Consider the following 20,353-nt stretch of genomic DNA (forward strand, 5'->3'; position numbering starts at 1 on the left):
ATGACAATAGATTTGAAAGCGAGTTTATATGATTACCTGTTAAGACATGAAACTTAAGTTTTGCCTTCAAGTACAGTCAACAAAAGAGGCTTTTCATTGAGACTGAAAAAGGTAAATTGCCCCTTTTTAAGTTCAGTTAACCCAGCTCACAGGACAATGCTAGTATGTAGGTTAGTTGCGAAGAACCTGAGTCACAGGTTTTGAGTAAAGCATAGGTTGTCTACTCAGAACCAGCCAGATTAGTGTTTATGCACTACTTGGCCTTTTTTCCAGGAAATGCAATAAATACCGCTCCCCTTTTCTCTCTCTTCAAGGCCTTGTGCTCCAACCGGTTTAGCTACCAATACCATGTGACCGCTAACCCACACTCCCTGTAAAGATCCACAGATTACAGGGACTGAGCAGGAGAACTGCTTAATGGAGAAACACTTATCTGACATCAACCAACCCACAGACACTGGGCCCATGAAGTCTAATAATCTGGTTTCGATCAAGCATAATCAGGGTATGAATAGCAAAAAATGTATCCTAGGTCAGCATTCTTACACTGAGACATTTGATATATGTGGGCTTAAACTAAAAGGAAAAAAAAAAGTTATTTAAAAAGAATAGTTGCTGCAGTAGAAAATGTTAAATGTCTTGAAAGAGGTATGTTCAAACTACATATGTATTTTTTACCAAAACGTTTTTACCAAAAGTTACCAAATTATTTCATGACTTATATAAAATGACTTTATTGCTGGTTGTTTAATTACTAATAATAGATTGTGACCACATATTCCAGGCAGTTTTTTTCTCCAGAAAGTTGACAGTCAATGGCCAGTTGAGACCAGAACTTTTTTTTCTTTGTTCTTCTCACAAGACCCTGTTTTTCCTGAAGATATTGATTCATGACAGCAGTACAGGTCTACTGCATGATTGCTGTGGTGATGTTGGAGAACCTTGAGTATCCTCATATTCACCAAAGGCATTGCTGAGTTGCCTTTTGTATGCATCAGTGACAAAGCTCAGTCAAAGAGAGTGGGTAACACCCATGAATACCTGTAAAGCAAGTCGATGTTGATGAGTCCCAGAAAATGTGCTCCTGTTCTGACTTCACTACCTTGTCTTTCTGGGTGTGGTTGCGCTGAAACTTGGCTCAAATGACCACACCTATACAAGATACAACATCTGAAGTCTTCATAGATCAGGAACAGTGGACTCCTTAGGGCCCTGGACTATCCCACCAATGTGAAACCAATCTGAGTAATCACAGATTTTGAAACTGAGCAACATGAATGAACAGCTGGGTAGCACCTAAACAAATGAAAAGGTGCAATTACCTAGACATCACAGATGCCATACTTAATGTTTGTCATCACTTACACAATACCAGTACAAATTGTACTAAGCAAAAAGAGGGTAGACTACAACAATCAAAAAGCCAAATACAGTCCGCTCAAATGTATAGGGTATAGTAGGAACACTGAAAAATTAATCTATCTGTAAATATCTTATACAGAACATTCAATAATAATAAGGCCAAAGATAATAACAATAATAACAGGGCAAAGCAGCCTGTTAAGTTCAGTCTTTAGGGGACTCTGACAAATATACACCGCTTACACACAATAACTCATACAGTGTCCAGTCAGTAGAATCTTTTTGACTGCCAAAAGTTCAACCAGCACCAAAGTTCAACCAGTTGAGCTACTTTAGCAGACCAGTCATAATCGATTTCACTATCTCACTGCAATCCCATGCTCCTTTACTCCAAAGGGTGCCTTTCCGCTCATTTCTTCCTCCGGCATCGGCAGCAACAAGCATAGCAACAGCTAACCTGCTCAGCATCCTCCTTCACAATGTAGGTGCCCTGGCTGTTATATGAAGGGGGATGTTGGTTGCCATCTCTGACGTCCCCATAGACAGGCACACCAGATGAGGTCACCTCTCCAGGGGATTTAAGGTTTCCATAAGGGTTTGGGGCAGAGTTATTGTTGTAGGAGCTCTCCAGAGTCATGGGGTTAATAATGACCGCGTTGTGGTCACCATAAGGACGCAGCTTGGCACGGGGAATGCTCACATCGCCATAAGGGTTGTCCAGAGAAAGATTCATGTTGTGGCACAGGGGTTCAAGCCTGTCAATCAAAAACCAACCAACCTTCTCTTTCCTTGTCAGATAGAAGATAGTCTCTCTGCTAGTTAGGCCTGGAGCTTAAGCATGGACAGTGAGACTCTCATTGTTATTTTCCTGATGACTTGAAGTCTGTGGAAAGAAATTATGGTTTAAGCACAACTATTGCCAAAATCAGTAAACTAAATATCAAGTGTATACTGAGATATTGTAATGAAATAGAACGCAAATATCATACTATAACATAATGTAATTATGTCTGTTATGAATTGAACACAAGGAAATTTGACATTTGCAGAAGTTAGAACAGTGTGTAATATATCTATGACAAGCTCACCCATACACCCATCACCAAGCTCACCCATTTTCTTTATCGTTGACCTCTCACCTAACCTCTCCTTGTGGCACTATCATTGTTGGACTTATCCCTTAACCAAAACCATTACATTTAATCTTCCACCAGGTTTATTCTTAATAAATTTCCATAAAATAATTTCTAATGTTAATGTTTTTTAAGTTTTACAACTATACTAAAATGATGCATATTTGGAAGAAATAAGATTAAATAAATAAACTGAACTGACAGACCTATAAATACAGAGACACTGTACAAATCAAAAAACAAGTTCCTACCGGTTGAGATGTGATGTTCTGTAGTGAGAAAACAGAATCTCTTCCTGTCAGATCCCTTCCTGATGCTTCGTCTGGCACACCTGAAGTGCTGGGTATGTAAAAATCAAATTCTTTTCTGTCAGGGAGTGTTTGTGTAACCCCGCCCCTGAATGATCAGTTACAGTTCTGGTGTGTTTGTGTGTTGTGTGGGATACAGGTGGAGAGTTGACTCAGGAATGTCTCCTTACGCAGCTTTCACAGCTATGTGTTTTTCATTACAACTGACCACAATGTTTATTACCTTACTAATCCCTTTAATTAAGGGTTTCTTTTAAAAAAAAGGGAAAAGTACATTATTTACAATCAAAACTAGCAATTTTTAAAATGATATGTTATCCACATGACAAATATGCTTCAGGTTCTGTTGAATAGTTCTGAAGGTCAGAGAATCATTTTTGCATGAGGTTTGCATAATTTGGATTAGAAAAAATGCATAAACGTACTGAAACCTTTTGCCTGATTTCTGTTTGCACAGTGTATATGTTTAACCACATTCCTCACAACCGGATGTAAAATAGAAATTCAACATGAAAGGCTATTGTATGAGGTATTGTTTGCTTTTTGTTGTACCTGAAACTACCACGCCTACACAAATTTGGGCTTTGACTTTTCACGTCACAGCTCTGAAACGTGCATTTGTATATTCATTTAAACTGTGTATACTGTTCTTGACAGTACAATACTAACTAGAATTAAAGCAACATACTGTAGTAGAAAGTTCACCTGGACATGACCAGACATAAAATCCTCAAAATATAGGAAGCTACATTCCTGTGCTGTTGTTTGAGTCAAATGTGCTGCAATATGTAGAATGTTTTATTTGTGTCTTATTTTAGATTTTATTGTTTTTAAGGTAAAAGTTTACTTCATCACAGATACTAACATGACTAACATTAATTCAAGTTTACATTAGTTCACTGGTATTTTAATAGGTGCTCATTCAGTACTAGGACCAGCACCTTTAGAGTATTCCTTTAAGCTATCTGCACTACGCAATGTGTTTAACATGTACACAGTGAGATCTTGTTTAAGCTAATGTGTAACCACAATTTTTTTTTTTTTTTTTTTTGCTGATGGAATGACGTCACATGTCAGAAAGCCCAATGACACAGCATCTTGTGAATGCACACATACCGGTTCTAACACATTCTTGTAAAGCTTTGATATATTATGGCACTAAGTGTGACTGCAGTTAGCACTATGTTTACTGAATGCTGTATTATGCAGTGTTAGTCTAGAGAGGTTTGTCTAAATATCTCTGTGAGAGAATGACAGGTAGAACTGGCCTTACCTAAGCCTCCATTTCAACACACATGCACAGTACAAAGATCCTGGATGATCTTAACAGAACTGTAATGAGGCTGAAACTGGGTTACCTATTCCTTCTGTGTAGATATGTACTTTTTTCCTGATGGAAAGGCACACAGACTTAAAAGATCTGGAGAGGCCCTTCAAATCAAAGGCAGTCATGGCAACAGCAACATGGGCAAATGGAAGTGGTAAAGAACAATGAGAGGTTAAGTGCTACAGCTGAATGGTCAAAGTGTGTGTGTGTGTGTGTGTGTGTGTGTGTGTGTGTGTGTGTGTGTGTATACTACTAGATAGCATAAATGGATAGCATAAAAGAAACATTTTCTTGATCTTTTCACTGTTATCTTTTGAAATCTATAATCATCAACTTATTGAAAATAAGAAATAGTGATAAGTAATAAAAGTATGTATTTGTAAGGAAATTCTACACTTCACATTAGTCACATCATGCTTGCTAAGGCAGTGGACACCCTTTCAGTTTTTGTGGTGGGACTCTTTACCAGCAGTCTGTCATTGACACATCTGCCAGGCTGTTAAGACATATTTGAACCACACTTACATGACTGAAACAAGAAGACAAGCTGCATTCCATATGAGGCTTCTCTTGTCCTCTTTGTGTCTCATTCTCTGTTTCACACAGAATCAGAGTTCATTCACATGTAAGTGGTTTTCATAAAAAAATAAAATGACACCACTTGATGTAGGCACAGGTTTATACCAAACAGTAAAGCCACTGATACTACTCATGTGTATGGAAGGAAATCAAGAGAGAATCATTCACAGAAACTAAGAAACTAGTTTATAAGTGAAATCTTTTATGTTGTATACACTGTAACCTTGAAAGGGAGGCTAAGGGACTGCACACTTACATGATAATTTATTGATTAGGCCCAACTACTCCATAACTGTGCCAGCCTACAGGCTACCATCTTTTACCAGTCCATTCTCTGAACTTGGAAGTTATTTCACTGATAGTAACTGCTCATGTTTTCTATGTAGGTGTTGTGTTTCCAGTGGCTTGTTTCACGAATGAGTTGTTTTATGTCTAGATATTTTGTGTATGTATATAAAATTGCATATGTATCAGTTGTATTCATAAGTGTCTGTATAACAGTATTTACAAGTGCGCCTTTGCAGCATAAATTAATATTAAATGTTTTCAGCTCACACCTGTTACTTTTTCAAAGTCAGATCACTTTGAAAAGAAGCAATTTAAAGTTCACAGGTTACTGGACTCCAGTCATTCCATCAAATTGAATTTGTACTTTAGTAAATAATATTAAGGAGAACAAGGTAGGAAAGGGACTTAAGAAACAACAATAACTATTGTATTTGTAGTGACACTTTATTCGTCTTGTAAATAATTATGCACATATGGACATATTGAAGGAGTTACAAATTTCTGTTCTCATCCATTTGCTATCCTTATAGTGACAAAAGCAGCAGGGTATGTGAAATTAAAATAATAAAAACATGCATACACATTCATATTTGAGGATACAGACCTACTATAGACATACTTGACTAATGGTGCACTTGTTAAAAGAGATGTGAATGAGCATTCTGGATGGAACTAAACAGCCAATGGAAAGCCCAGATTCTGTCATAAATCCAAATATAATGGTAGTTTTTACAGTTCATTGCTTGCCTCATTACATGGCAATAATAAGGCAAGCTAATTTAAAGAGTTTATGCAAGAATATTCCTTAAAATTCCTGGGATTTTCCAAATACCATTCACAATAACTTCATCACTACATATCATCACATATGTTATGTCTGCTGCCATCTAGTGTTTCAAAACCTTCATGGGCCACTACAAAAAGAACAAACTACTTTTTATATTTATCCACATAAACATATATTGTGAAATTACTTAAAACATTTGAAATAGAGAAATGGAAATAAAATAATCTGAGAAACACTGTTTTCCATATTTAATTTTTCAAACCTATGACTCTAGGCTAACAGTACATAATAGTACAACCATGCAACCATACATGCAAACACACACACCATATAGAAACACTGAGACATAAAACAGATAAATTATTGACACTAATCCCAAAATTATGCTAAACTTTGAAAAGCTAAATTGCATCAGTTGCAGTGACATACATGCATCCCCTCACCTACTACACATTTTTAGTCTGATCTATGCTGTGAGGGACATACCATATCCTCACTGGAGGGGTGATAAAGGCCTCTGTTTCTATTTGGCAGGTCCACACTCATGACAGTTTTTGGGTGGCTAAGATCAGGTTTCAGGGCATCTGTTGTGGTAGCTGTAAGTTAATACGTCTTTCATCTTGTGCTGTCCTCCCATAGCAAGCTGATCTGAAATCAGATCTCCATACATACATAGGTTATATTTTAGAGTTTCAAGCAGAATGACAAAAATATTAAATGTGACCTCAGAGCAGTAAATAGTCATGTTAACACCATCTACAGCCCCTTCACTGTTGTAATCTAAGATGGTCTTACTTTTCACTTGCTTAAGATAGTGAACTAATACATTAGACAGTAGGAATGTGTTTTACCAGGCGATATTAAGATACTTGGGTCTTTTCTTAACAATACTGATTGGGACACATAAGTGGGAATTATAGACAAGCTTCACTGTGAGAGGAGCCCTTTCACCAAACATAAACACAAAGAGAAGAATACTGATTGGGACATATTAAGTGGGAATTATAGACAAGCTTCACTGTGAGAGGAGCCCTTTCACCAAACATAAACACAAAGAAAAGATCTGGTAAAATGGTAATAAATAAATAAATAAATAAATAAAAACCCAAAAAACCTTTATATAGGGGGTAGTGAAAATAGTACCACTGACTCCAAACAATAGCAAACAACCTCTAGTGCAAACTTCTGTGTGTGTGTGTGTGTGTGCGTGCGCGCACAGAGCAACAGCCAGGCTTTAAATATTAAAGGCTGGAAAAGCACACAGTGTTTGTTCTCTACTCAAGATAGTGTTGTGGTTTGGAAAGTAGCAGAGGAAAGGCAGAACCTGTGCTCTGAGTACAAGTGACTGTGTGGATAGTGTGGATAGCTGCTAATCAAGCTGGCAAAGAACATGATTGAAAACTTTGAAGAAATTAAGTTACTACAGTCCACATTGTCCAGCTGTCTGAGCTGACATGGATGGCTCCATGGCAGGATTGTCATCACTAAAATTACAAAGAACTACCAACACTTCTGAGAGGTAAGGCAAAAACATATGTCTGTTCAAAGTTCATTTCAGTATCCCTGAATAATTCAGTTTACGAGCATAAAGAAATTAGGGGTGGTACAGTAAGAACACAATAACTGTCAGTAACTGACATTGTTAACAAAGTGAATTATGAAGAAATAGGGCATATTAGAATAATATCTTAACATCCAGTGCCATTAAAAATGTTCTCTCCTGTATCTCCTCACTACATCAGATCATTTAGTGACAGACACTATGGATTTATCTTACAGGATCTTGTTTAGTCCAAATATATGATTATCATTTGACAGGACAGGATAAAAGTACACTATTGCAACAATGCCAAAAGTGTTTTTTGTTCATTATTTGTACTAGTCATATATTTGTGATTTGAGAATTTTGCTTAGATTTACCATTAATATTTAATCGAAAATGGGTCTATCTTTAACTGAACTAATGGAGCATTCCACCCTAAATCCATTAATAGTGTATGATATAATACTATGCAGACTGCTTCATCACTAATTCACTAATACAGACTACCTAGTAGTAAACTTATTTCAAGATATTACAATAAGGAATTTCAACATATTAAATAATGGCTTTTAGATGGGCTTTCAGTGGTAACTCCATCAAATCCACCTAGGTAAATGAAAGGTATTCTTTCAGAAGGATGACAGAAGATGAGATCCCAGTGTCAGAGCCTTCAGCTGAAGAGGAGGTGACAGCCCAGCCCTCCAGGGACAGTCGAAAGCTGGACTGCATTATCTGTTACAATGCCTACAATCTGGGAGAGAGGCTCCCACGGAAACTCTACTGTGGCCATACGTTCTGTCAGGCCTGCCTGAGGCGACTGGACACACTCATCAATGAGCAGGTGGGGCCACAACAGCACATTTATCCCAGAATTATTATATTTACCCCAAAACTACTATATTTTTTGCCAGAACTATTATATTTCAGTATTCAAGGAAAAGCAAAAGTGACCACGGCACTATAAAAGGGACTGACATGATCTGTCTCATTTGAGTATCTTACTCTAAATCCAAAGTCCAGCCCAAGCTTATACTCAAAATTTACTTTAATTTCTTATAATTATACTCAAACTTTATTTCAGTTTCTTCTGTTCAAGTAAATTTGTTCTAAAAATTATGTAAAACACTAAAATACTAAAAATTACTAACACAATACTAAAAATACAAAAAATACTAAATGTGTTACAGGGTTTAGAACACCTACTGATTTAATTTTCCATTTAGATTTATTCAGGGTTTTTTTTTGTCCTGAATGGAACACATAAGTCAAAACTATATATATTCCACAAGCCTTTACTGTCTTTACTGTCTTGCAATGTGAGGAATATCCAATAACAAATTAAGTTAGACAAATGGTTCTTGGCTACTGGTCTATACTTGGTACTAATTAAGCCATTTAAAACAGCAGGAAGTTATAAGAAGTTGCTTATGCTCATGGTCCTGAAGGTCAGCTGATCCCATTGAAAATCTGTAGGGTGAGCTAGAGAGTAAATGAATCCTTAGATGGTGATATGCTACATCAAGTAATGTGTTACATGGTTTCTATGAAGCTTGTTTGTAAAAGTGAATGTTCTAAAATCAGAGACATCAATAATTGACACATTTGTAATATTTAAAAATCATTTCACACCAAAAATATAAATTATATCATTTGCTCACACTGATGACCATAGTAAACATTTGTTAATTTTATCTGGCAAAATTTGGATGACAACAGCAGAACAGCTCCAAGTAATTCTTAAAGGCCAAAAGACAATGTATTAAAGAATGCTAAACCATTAGAGAAATTTGGAGGGTATATTTTTAAAAGGGTTACTGTCTGGTCTTTCCACTCCAGTTGTGGATCCCTTGTCCACAGTGCCGGCAAAATACCCCCTTACCTCATGGGGGCGCCATTGGGCTGGACCTGGACCTGGCTGCATTTCTGGGTGTAAAAGCAGATGTGGAGAACCAGCGAAGCAGCACCCAGAAAGCAACACTAGAGATTAAGCCCACATTTGTGAAGCAGCCAAACACAGATCAACCTCCTTCTGCCTGGGCCAATGTGACACTGGTAGAGCGCCGTTTCCATAGAATCCCCTGCTGTAGACAGTGCTTGCTCTGCTGCTGTTGGTGGATCCACTAAAACGCATGTATTGCACTCTGTACCCACTGACCTTTCCTGTTTAATCAACTAAAGTCTGAAAAACATGAAAAAGTACATTCTTGATATCGTGACTGGGCAGTAATTGTGTATGACCTCCTAAGATCACAAATGTCACACAATATGAAGCAAAAGTGCTGTTAAATCTTCCAACATATTACATATTTGGAAAAAACACAGGAAGATGAAATAAACATAACCTTTAATATGTTTAGATTTCAATGAAAATATGACAAACAAAACTCAAGACTATAGGCTCTAAACATGACCTGACTAGGACAAGGACAAAAATCAATGAATATACAATGCTTCCACAGACAATGTACTCATCACAGAAATTCTATTTTCACTGTTCTCATTGATTTTCCCAATTGTTTGGGACATCATATATGACGGAAATTCAATACTTTTATAACATGATAACACAGACAAAATAAGAGTGAATGCCTCCTGTCTTAATGTTTTAATAAAAGCAAAACAAGGTCAATGAAAAAGATACCTGAATAAATCTTATAAAAGTGTGAACAGCACTTGTTTTGCCAAAAGAAAAACAAATAAACAAGAAATAAATCTTTAAAAAGATCCAATCCAACAATGAAGATAAAAAAATAGAAACACTCCATTATAGCTCCATGTTTTTCACTCAGACACCCAGAGTTTGAAGGTGCGGTCATAGGAACAGGTGGCAATTAGTTGTCCATCAGGGGACAGATCCAGTCCCATCACCTTGCCCTCATGCCCTGCCAGAGTCTTGAGAGGAGACCAGCCAGGGTGGGTCCACACTTTAGCTGTATTGTCATACGCACCAGTGAGCAAGAAATGACCATCCGTAGCTGAAGGATAAAGAGATAGGATAAAATGCAAAAAATACCCCATGTTATTTGGAACATTAATAATTATCTAAAGCTAGCAGGATTTTTAAGAGTAAGTGAGCATCATTTACTACTGCTGCGTTTTTCCTGAGCTTGCACTTACGCTGGAACTTGACTGAGGACAGCAGATTCTGATGAGCAGGGATTGTGTATATGCATGTCCTCTTCCTCAAGTCCCACACTTTACATGTGTTGTCACCGCTCCCCGTGGCCACATGATAACTAGATAATACACATTCTGACATTATTAAATCACTATGGACATCTTTAAAAACTAATTTTCTTTTTTTGTATTTTTGAGTGTTTTACCCATTTGGGGAGAAATTGATTCCATATATCTCTTTAAGGTGGCCCTCCAAGAACATGACACAGCGACCAGTCCTCAGGTCCCATATGCGACCAAAAGAGTCCAGGCCACTAGAGATAAAAGTGATTGAGAAATACAAAGGCTTAGCTTTACACAAGTTCTTGGATATATAGTTTACACATATCAGCCGCTTCATTAGAAACAACTAATCTTCCACCTACACTCAATAGCAAATTTATGAAGAACATTTCATAGATGCATATTATAAGTGACCAATAACAATCTGCTGCATGCGTCGGCTAATTCATCAGAACACCCTCTGCCCGGTTCCAACACTGACCTGGTTTGGACAACCTGACTACTGTAGATCAAATATTTAGATGAAAAACACAGAAGTGACACTGATATTCTAGTGACATTGATGTGGGTGTTGAGATAGCAACTGTACTATGCCTGATAACTGTTTTTGGTTTTCGAAATAAATGTTTTTTTTTCATCTGTTCATATATGACTATCGGCTATGGAGCCTCAAACTCAAATTGACCTATCTGCTGAATGTCAGAGACAATTAGGACCATGGGTATCATATCGGTGTGCCTTTAATTAAATTATATCTTCCCCATTGTTTTCTGGTCAAAGGTGAAAGTGCTGATACTTAACTATTCATTAATCCAATTATCAAAATTGTTTAAAATGTCAATTCATTGTTTTTGTGAAAATTATAAAATAACAAACATAATCCCCTTATTTCTGTCCTCCAGTATTATTAGTATTGGATATTTTTCTGTAAAGACAAAGAAATGGAGTGCACCAGTGCTCAGTATTAGGGACTCACCCAGTTCCTGCTAAGGACCCATCAGGATGAAAATGCAAATCATGGACACCTTTACTGTGGCCTTCCTGATGAAGAATTTCCTCTTGGACCTCAAGATCCCACAGTCGCCATGAGTTGTCATAACTAAGAGAGACAGAAAAATAATACAGTGTTAGTAAAGTGTTGGGCCACTCTGAGCCTCCAGAAGCGCTTCATTGCACCTCTGCATAGACTGTACATGTCTGGAGGGGTGTGTGACGATCTGACAATGGTGAAGAGCAGTGGCGTTCCAAAATCTTCCATAGATGTTGAGATCTGGTGACTAAAGACCACAGCATATGATTTACATAATTTTCATACTCATCAAACCATTTAGTACCCCTCATGCCCTGTGAATGGGGTAATTCCTTTTCATCATAGAAGAGACCACTCCTATCAAGACAGTAATTGAGTAACAAACTGGAGTTTCTGTTCAAAAGGTAAAATGTGTAAAACATCCCATTGCCATGATTTGGAGAACTTACATAAAGTAGCAATTTTTTCAGTAACTACAAAGAGATATCCCCAAGAATTAATGGGAATACATTAAAAATATATTAACAAAACCATTCCGACTGTCATCAGGCACAGGGACATCATTCGCTGACATCTTTTTAAAAATCTATACAGGAGCAGTGTAGTTATGGAGTAACAAAGATTTTATATAAAAGGTAAATGTGAAAATATTCGATTAGACAGCTTATGCCACAGATACACTATATGACTTTCAAAGTCAGATTGCTGTACTGTTCACACTATACAACTTCGAGAAGTTGTAGTTTGCAGACTACATGACTGATCAGCAACAGGGGTCTAGCATTGCATCGTTCACCATCCAATGAGTATCTTGGCATTAAACAAAGTAGTAAATTTTTTAGTAGCTACTTTTTTGTTGTGAGATGGAACATTGTGAGAGATTACTGCCTATGCTCTCAAATATGCAGTTTGCTTTGTAATGAAGGTTTATGCACTGCAACCCTAACATGTAGTTGATTGACTGTTTTTAATTGTCAGTCCCATCATAACCTGCATTAAAATTCTGTTGCCTGAAGAACAGTTGATCAAGTTTTCCTTATATATAATCACACTAATGCACAAGCATCAGTGTTTTTGAATGCATTTTACACCACAATTCCCAACTCTATTTACTGATGTCTTTCCCATATGCAAATGCATATGTCTCTTTAGTCACTCTTCCTATTAAAACACCGATCAGTTTTGCAGTCCATGACAAACTCCTGGCATCCATGGCCCAAATGACAAACTGTTTCAATTTCTTCTAGTTGTTCTTGCCTTGCTATCTCTCCCCCTTTTCAGTCTTGGTTCCCCTCAAGGTTTCTTCATCATGCTCTTAGGGAGTTTTTTCCTTGCCACCGTCGCCTTCGGTTTGTTCACTGAGGCCTTGGAACCAGAAATCTATAAAGCTGCTTTGTGGCAATGGCAGTTGTAAAAAGTGCTACATAAATCTTTTTACATAAAAGTGCTACACTGCACACCAGCCTGGAAGCACTGCCACTGGGTATGTTGCTCTACTCATATTTAGGTTTGTCCTTTGATTTGTCATGCTATTTTAGGTCAACCAAATAATCAAATTTGTTATATTTACTCACCAAGTTGTACCCAGAAAGCGACCAGAAGGGTGCCATGCAACCCGAGCCACCCTCATGGAGTGACCCTCAATGTCTGCGACAGGCTCATCACTAGAGAGAAAGGAGTTTGAATTTGTAGTAATGTATTCAAGTCACAGATTAACTGCAAGTACTTAATCTAAACCACAGGCTCAACTACAATCAATCAGTCACAAACAAATGTGCAAACAAACACAAACCTATCTAAACTCCACAGTTTAACAGATCCATCTGCAGCACAAGAGGCCATGTTGACATCTGTCTCCTCAAGAGTAAGAGTGGCTTGTGGATGGAAACTAATTGCTCCAACATTAGTATTGTGACCTATAAGTAAGGATATTAAAATGAACTTTCCCAGAACACCTTTAACATTTTTAGACTACTAAATTATTACGTTTATTGACCATAAGTAAAAAAGTCTACATTTACCCCTTAATGTGCGGACAAGGCTACAATCTGGGACATTCCAGAGTTTGCACAGCCCACTCCTGAAGTAGGCAAAAGTATAAAGGTTAAACATACCACTGCATTGCAAGGGGGGGAAAAAAGAGAAGAAAAAGACAAAAAACACACCATGAAGCAGTCACTAGGAGTTTGGAGTTAGGGCTGAACTGGCAGTAGGATATCGGACGATCATCTCCAATCTGACTGCAGAAGTTATTCAAGTTCTGAGAAGCAATGCAGAAATTGCCTTAGTTTAAAAACTACAGCAGTGATCAGATACTGCACAAGTGTTGCTTTTCCTCAGTATAGCAATATTAGTTTACCCTGAGAGACTTGTGAAGCTCTTGCTGCCTTATGGTGCGTGTTGATTCTGGAACCTCTTTCTGAGCACGTGCAGCATCTAACCTCATCACGGCTCTAACACAGTACAAGGAACAAATTGGACCCATTTTACTAATAAAACAAATACAAACAGACCAATGCTTTCATGAGATGTATTTGTTCTCATTTTAAAATAAAATTTAAAATAAAACAAACCAGCTTTTTTTCACTCTTGCACTATGCTTACCTGGGCAATGAATATTTAGCTAGCCAGAGACGTGCCTCTTTTAGAGTGTCAGGGCCCTCATGGTACCATGTTTGCTGAGACTGACACAAAAACAGGCTTCTTTAATAAAACTAGATTGTTGAGATTCCTTTAAAAGTTACAGCTCTTAATACAATGTAACTGATGACAAAGAAATTGGTTTGCATACATCATCTTGGGAACGCTTTGCTTTGTCTTCATCTTTCTTGGATTTCTTCAAGGCATCAGGCCCTACTACTGACAAGATATTCCTCAATCTATAAAGAACCACATTAATGGATTAGTTTGAAAAATACAGTAAAGCTTGTAAAATCAAGGCTTTTCTGATGACTACACAGTAGACTGGGGTATTATGTACTCACCTCTCTCGTCTTTCAGCGGGGCCTTCACCGAACAGTGAGATTGGCTCTCCCAGAGCACGCAGGCAGGCTTTGACTTCAGCATCATCAGTAGAGACTGTGATTTGTCGAGCTCTTTTTCTACGCTCAAATTCGGCCAGCACCTCAGCCTGACGCTCACTTACACGGTCCTCTAGCTCCAGGGACTCACCTTGAAACATAAAAAGAGATAAGGTCCTATGATCACACTGTACAGTTCACAAAAAAAGCATCCATCAGCAATTCAGCATTCCACTCGAAACAAATGTATTCCTTATTTATTCACTATCATCTTAGTAACTTAGTAGAGTACTTACCACTGGAAATGTTAATATTGCCAGCCTCAATTCCAGCCTTAATAGCATCTTTCACAGAGGAGGTGGCTCCCTCACGACCAAGACGTTCTTTCTCCTTTTCTTCGATGCTTCCATAGAAGATCCGAGCCTTTTTCACCGCTGGCGCTTCTTCTTCATCCGACATGTTAAATGTTTCTCTGTGAAGTCAGTACAACCTGTTTGAAGTAAAAGAGATGACGGTTTCTAGAAAGTCTGTAGAGTTGCACATGAAACTTGAAGTTAATTAGCTATGACTGCAAAAAAAAAAAAAAAAAAAAGGGGAAAAAAAAGCATCCGATCATGTCGTTTCCAAAATTTCCAAAGTAAATATTTTTGGAAGGCAACTAACCCAACAGCACGATTTAAACCATATACTTAAGAAATATTTTAAGCAGCTATCATTGCTCAAAATTGGCTAACCTTCATGATAAGTAGACAAGGAAAGAAAATTAGCTAGCAGACATCCAGAATCGGGAATACCAGATAGAAAGCAAATAGCTAACCTAGCCAACTAGCTAAAGTAACAAGCTAGCTATCTTAGCTAACTTAACGAAATTGAGTGAAAGTTAATTATTGGTCATGTAACATTCTTACCACACCTCCTCCAGCTCAAGCCACTTGAAAAAATATTTAGAATAAGTAGTCTTTAAGATATTGACAGTACTAACAAGCTAGACAGCTCAGTTTAACGGTTATAAACCCATCATCCGAGATAGTTAGGTAGCTATTTTAAGTACAATGCTCGACGAAGCTCTCTGGGTATACTGCGCACCGGAAATAGTCAGACTTTACAAAAGGAATTATTTTGTTACAGTGACATCTAGCGTGACTAGAACTTATGTTGATATCCCATTCATGCTGTCAAATCATCAGTGTTAAATCATAGTCACTGTTGTGATATTATAGCTTGAACCAAACTGGGATTGTTTGATTTAATGAACTTCCTTCTACCAAATTTGACTAACAAGACCCTCAAGTTTTAATTGTAAGAATCAATGGTCAATAACAGTATACTTTGGAGCTCTATTCTATTCTCGTTTCTATTTCATTGTTTTTAAAACACTGCAGTCTAAAATACTGTTATTTTGGCTAACAATGCTGCGTGAAACCTGTAGTTGACAAATGTGGGAAATATACTAAAAATCTGGACAGCTCATATAAAGAAGCAAATTATACAGTAGCTATTTGGTAAGCTACTTGTAACCAGTCAAATAATTGTAAAACAACTGTAGCATATTTATAGCTAGGGTGAAAAACTAACAAAAAGCCAAAATGAAGAGCTAGCAATAATACCTACTGGTTTATATTTTATACACTTCAAGTACACAAGAAATAAGAACAGAATGTTCTTATGAACAGATAGAGACAAATCACAGGGTACATGATGATTTATACCAAAACGGAATCTGTTAGCCATATTCTGGCACATCACTGACCACTGTTAGTCGGATATTTTCAGGTGGCAGACCACTTCAAACCTGTCAAAAACCCCTGCAACTTCAGTTTTATGTTGATAACAATATATTGATATTAATTTAGGCACTTAAACGTGGCACGACTTTGGGCAGTTAACAAATTTAGACTTAACAGCGGACTTGTTTTCTATTATTATTATTATTATTATTATTATTATTATTATTATTATGTTTGTTTTTTTATTGATAATCTTTATTTTTAAAATACCACTTCCGGTGGTAACGCGCAAACCTCGCTAGGCAGATTTCGCGAGTTAGTAAAATTAGGTCAATTTTCCCCAGTTACAGTTAATTTGTTCTGTACTACAGCTTTGTATACTTCTAAAATATTGATATTTATGCTATAGAATTTCCTTCAAGTAACAAGTTCAAACTCATTTCGTCATTTTATGGTCTACATAGCCATGCTAACCTAACTAACCTAGGTTAGCTAGCTCTGCAGGTGGGTCGCAAGCTAGACGTTAGCATACATACCATCTACCAATTTTCCCATGTTGAAACAATAAAGTTAGGGTTATCACACACGCAAGAGTTGGAATATTTTTAAATGGCATTTTGTTTGCTGAAAGTTACATAACTAGCTAGCAACACTGACTTGAAAGTTGCATCTTACAAATGTGGCTAGCTAATATAGCTAAATGTTGATTATTGCAGCTAACGCTAGCTAACACAGAAAATTCTTACACTGTCTTCTTGTGTATTTCAGTTAACCTAGCTAGTTTCCCTTGATACATTTCTTATCAAATAAAAAAAAAAGATGCTTCGCCGAAAACCAACACGGCTGGAGCTAAAGCTGGATGATACGGAGGAGTTCGAGAGTGTGAAGAAAGAACTTGAGGTAGGTGAACTAGCTAAGTTTATGTAACTACTTAACTAGTACCTCCGTCTCCGTCTATACAAATACATATTTGTATATGTGTAACCATATAGCTATATACACAGCAGTTACTCCCTGAAATTTGATTTCTCGGTATTTATGTATGCATGTTTATAAATTCAACAGCGTTTCCATTTCCAAACTTGCAAGTAAATCGATTACTGACTTTGAGCGTCATAAAAGCCGTAGTTTTTGAAAAATGACAGTTTCAAACGTGTACAATAAAAGCACAAGACATTGTCACAAAATCGTCAATGTGCTATGTGGGAGTTCACGACAGTTAAGATCGTAAAACGTACCTGAAAGTTGTCTCTAGGGCCATGGTGGTCTCCAACACATGACCTAAAGGAACGGGGTTCTATTTTTCTGATATTCTATCTTAATTACGTTATCCTTATATTCAAAATATTACTTTATATTGCTTTTTACAGAGTCGAAAGAAACAGCGAGATGAGGTGGATGTAGTTGGTGTTCCAGCATCAAGTGAGATAAGTGGTGCTTCAGGGGGTGGTGAAGGGAAGACCAGAGAGCAAATGATCCATGAGCGAATTGGATACAAGCCTCACCCAAAGCCAAATACACTACCATCTTTATTTGGAAACCTTCAGTTTTGAGCAACAAATGAATATTATAAAAGTTACTGTGATGTTTTGAGCATGAAGTTCTAAAGAGCCTATTTGTTGTGGGCTAAACCGATGCCACTCCATGTTGTAAGGATTTGCAAGGCATACTGGTCACCATGCATATTTTTGTATTGAGTTCAATGGTTGGAGATATAAGAACCTTATTAATCTTTCTTCTCTTAAATTATTAAAAAGTTCCAACACAAGCAGCGAGCAATGAGGTTTCAACTTATATTTTTTTTTTTTAAGTGTTCATCAATAGATAATATCAGGTTATAGTACTGATCTGTCCACCTTTTCTGTTCATGTAAAGATCAAGGTAATCGAATTTCACATCAGTTCCACTTTAATTACATTTCAGTATTATTTTCTTAATCGACAGGAACACTGGATATGTCAAACTATATAAACATGACTGAACTGTAAAAAGTCCTTAAAATTTTCACAAAAATGCTACATGATTTGAAGCCAGATTCCTGCAGGTTTTGATCAGCCTGTTTCAGCACTTTCATGGCTCAGGTACACAGACTAAATTATAAAGTCTACGCACAATGATGTTCAATCTATTGGCTGTCAAAGTGTTATCAGTATTACAGAAAAATAATTTTAACCCATTCACAAATGCTATTCTGGCAGCTAATAAACATTGTGTACTTCATCTCAAGAAATTACAAAAAAAGAATTAACATTTAAATGAAAATTAGTCTATACGGAACAGTTATTCAGTGGGGAACGTAACTTTCTGGTCCAAGTGCCTGTTGCCTATAAAATGTTTTTGATTATGACCTTTTCTGATTGACAATGCAGCCTGGCAGCTAGTTGGGCACTTGCATTGTAGTCAGGTCCAGCATGAAAAAGGCACATTCCATTTATCAAAGAACAGTTGAAATTAGGAGCTACCAGTTTTTGCTGCAAGGAATGCACTGAGCAGTCACTTATCTTGACTAAGATACTGTGAGGACATGGGGGGGGCAAAACAATCTACCTCACAATCTTGTCTTAATAAAACCTAAAAGATGTGAGACACTAAAATGGGTGTTATCCACAGATTGCAAAAATAGTGCCGTTTGTTGTGAAGTTTACAGCAGAATGTTACAAATTATAAAAAAAGAATCTTAAGAGAGACACTGGCATAAGATATATAGTTCATTTTAGCATTTCCTGTATTTACTTTAAAAAACTCCATACGGAGCAAACTACAGCTTCAGATCTGTAAACTGAGTGCCAAACCTAGCAGATGAAATCCTCTCTCTAGCACACTCGTGTATACATGCAAACAGTGCACTACATAAGCCGGAGTGAAAGCCTGATTCAGCACTGTAGTGCAGTGTTCTGTCTAAACAGTAGTGCCATCACTGATTACCATTATTAAAATAAGTTTCTGCAATTCTGTGTCTACAAATCAAAATGGTTTTCATTTCCAGTTAGAGCTGGACTACAGCATAGGCCCTTCCTCATCCCATTCATCATTTATAATCAGGAACCATAACCATATTCAACACACCCTCTAGGAGCCATCACTACTGCGACCCTTTCAGCCTGTCCTCACTATAAGGCAAATGGTTTAACAAGGCTATTCCCAAAGCACCCTCACCACGACAAATGATAATAATCAAGGGCTTGCTGATTGTGAATAGTAGATCAGATTACATAGTGATCTGAACAAATGATAGCCATGACCTTTCCTATAGTGTGGCTAAGAGGTAGACTGTATGGCTACGCAGACACTACTCACACTACAGAGGAATGGTGTGGAAATGTAACAAGATCGGGAATGATAAAAGGAAACAATGGTGATGTGAACTTTAGGGGGCCACGAGAGTTTGGGTCCTGAATAAAATTATTTAAAACATTCAAAGCAGAAAAAACACTTTAAAATAACAGTTCCCGTTGACTGAAGGGATCTGTCAGCACTCTGGGGCATAAATTATATATAGTCTTGACACAGCTTTGGCAGACAATATATGTTCCAATTAAAGTGCAAGGTGTGTATAAGGTTTTTCATTAATTTAAATGACACGTGCATGCAACTGAGGGAAGAGAGAGGACGTGGCCAATAAGAGGCTTAATGACAGTGTTCTGTAATGTCCACCACAACTGCCTTCTTCCAGCTGAACAAGAAGTAGCCGACACCAGCCCCTGCTGCCACAGCGATGCACAGGTAGCCATTGTAGGTCATGAACACCAGCATGAGGAAGTAGCTGACCACCACCTGGATGATGTGCAGTATCGTTTGGAACAAGTGTGCCAGGCTCAGTATCCGCTGACTGAGAAAGTGGAGAAAAAAACATGTAAAACTTAAACTTAAAAGAAAAACCTGGAAGAATACAACCCCCCCCAATCATTTACTTGCTGAGCACTGAGACCACTCTCTCAACTTACCCTACTGTTTTATGGGTCTCCATGAGTACAGTGCCATCAGCACCAGGCACTGGCATGGAGTTGTAGCGCACATTAACTTGGTTCCGCCTCAGCAGGACCTCTCGACCAATTTTTAGTCCCTCATA

At 37.5% G+C, this 20,353-nt stretch overlaps 4 protein-coding genes across 7 annotated transcripts in view; 2 read left to right on the forward strand and 2 right to left on the reverse strand.

Annotated features, from left to right (window-relative positions):
• Window positions 1–7,106: 7,106 nt before the first annotated feature.
• On the forward strand, window positions 7,107–9,557 carry si:ch211-202f5.2 (uncharacterized protein LOC795181 homolog). Its single transcript, XM_027002089.1, has 3 exons — window positions 7,107–7,303; window positions 7,961–8,168; window positions 9,164–9,557. The coding sequence occupies exons 1-3, from the start codon at window positions 7,239–7,241 to the stop codon at window positions 9,449–9,451; spliced, it is 561 nt and encodes a 186-aa protein (XP_026857890.1). The 5' UTR covers window positions 7,107–7,238; the 3' UTR covers window positions 9,452–9,557.
• A 97-nt stretch (window positions 9,558–9,654) lies between these two features.
• prpf4 (PRP4 pre-mRNA processing factor 4 homolog (yeast)) lies at window positions 9,655–17,632 on the reverse strand. 4 transcript variants are annotated; one of them, XM_027002087.2, is made up of 14 exons: window positions 17,523–17,632; window positions 14,854–15,047; window positions 14,522–14,708; window positions 14,329–14,416; window positions 14,142–14,221; window positions 13,897–13,990; window positions 13,703–13,797; window positions 13,559–13,617; window positions 13,330–13,453; window positions 13,112–13,201; window positions 11,484–11,606; window positions 10,651–10,758; window positions 10,445–10,563; window positions 9,655–10,302 (listed from the first exon to the last, which is right to left on the reverse strand). In XM_027002087.2, the coding sequence occupies exons 2-14, from the start codon at window positions 15,014–15,016 to the stop codon at window positions 10,109–10,111; spliced, it is 1,524 nt and encodes a 507-aa protein (XP_026857888.1). In that variant the 5' UTR covers window positions 15,017–15,047; window positions 17,523–17,632; the 3' UTR covers window positions 9,655–10,108. The 4 variants fall into 4 exon arrangements, with proteins under 4 accessions (XP_026857888.1, XP_026857889.1, XP_026857886.1 ...); XM_027002088.2 differs by lacking the exon at window positions 17,523–17,632 and adding an exon at window positions 16,821–16,841; XM_027002085.2 differs by lacking the exon at window positions 17,523–17,632 and adding an exon at window positions 15,471–15,636.
• Window positions 16,546–18,059, forward strand: cdc26 (cell division cycle 26 homolog). The gene is made up of 3 exons (XM_027002091.2): window positions 16,546–16,788; window positions 17,053–17,184; window positions 17,655–18,059. The coding sequence occupies exons 2-3, from the start codon at window positions 17,104–17,106 to the stop codon at window positions 17,835–17,837; spliced, it is 264 nt and encodes an 87-aa protein (XP_026857892.1). The 5' UTR covers window positions 16,546–16,788; window positions 17,053–17,103; the 3' UTR covers window positions 17,838–18,059.
• Window positions 18,060–18,495: 436 nt separating this feature from the next.
• The window catches only part of slc31a1 (solute carrier family 31 member 1), an 8,333-nt gene continuing 6,475 nt past the window's right edge, over window positions 18,496–20,353 (reverse strand). Inside the window, exons 4-5 of the mRNA XM_027002090.2 lie at window positions 20,229–20,353; window positions 18,496–20,113 (exon numbers count right to left, since the gene is read on the reverse strand). The exon at window positions 20,229–20,353 is cut by the window's right edge and continues 44 nt beyond it. Coding sequence (XP_026857891.1) covers window positions 19,912–20,113; window positions 20,229–20,353 — 327 coding nt within the window. The 3' untranslated portion in view covers window positions 18,496–19,911. The remainder of the gene's footprint in view (window positions 20,114–20,228) is intronic.

The sequence above is a fragment of the Electrophorus electricus genome, chromosome 6, assembly GCF_013358815.1.
Source record: "Electrophorus electricus isolate fEleEle1 chromosome 6, fEleEle1.pri, whole genome shotgun sequence".
Taxonomy (NCBI): domain Eukaryota; kingdom Metazoa; phylum Chordata; class Actinopteri; order Gymnotiformes; family Gymnotidae; genus Electrophorus; species Electrophorus electricus.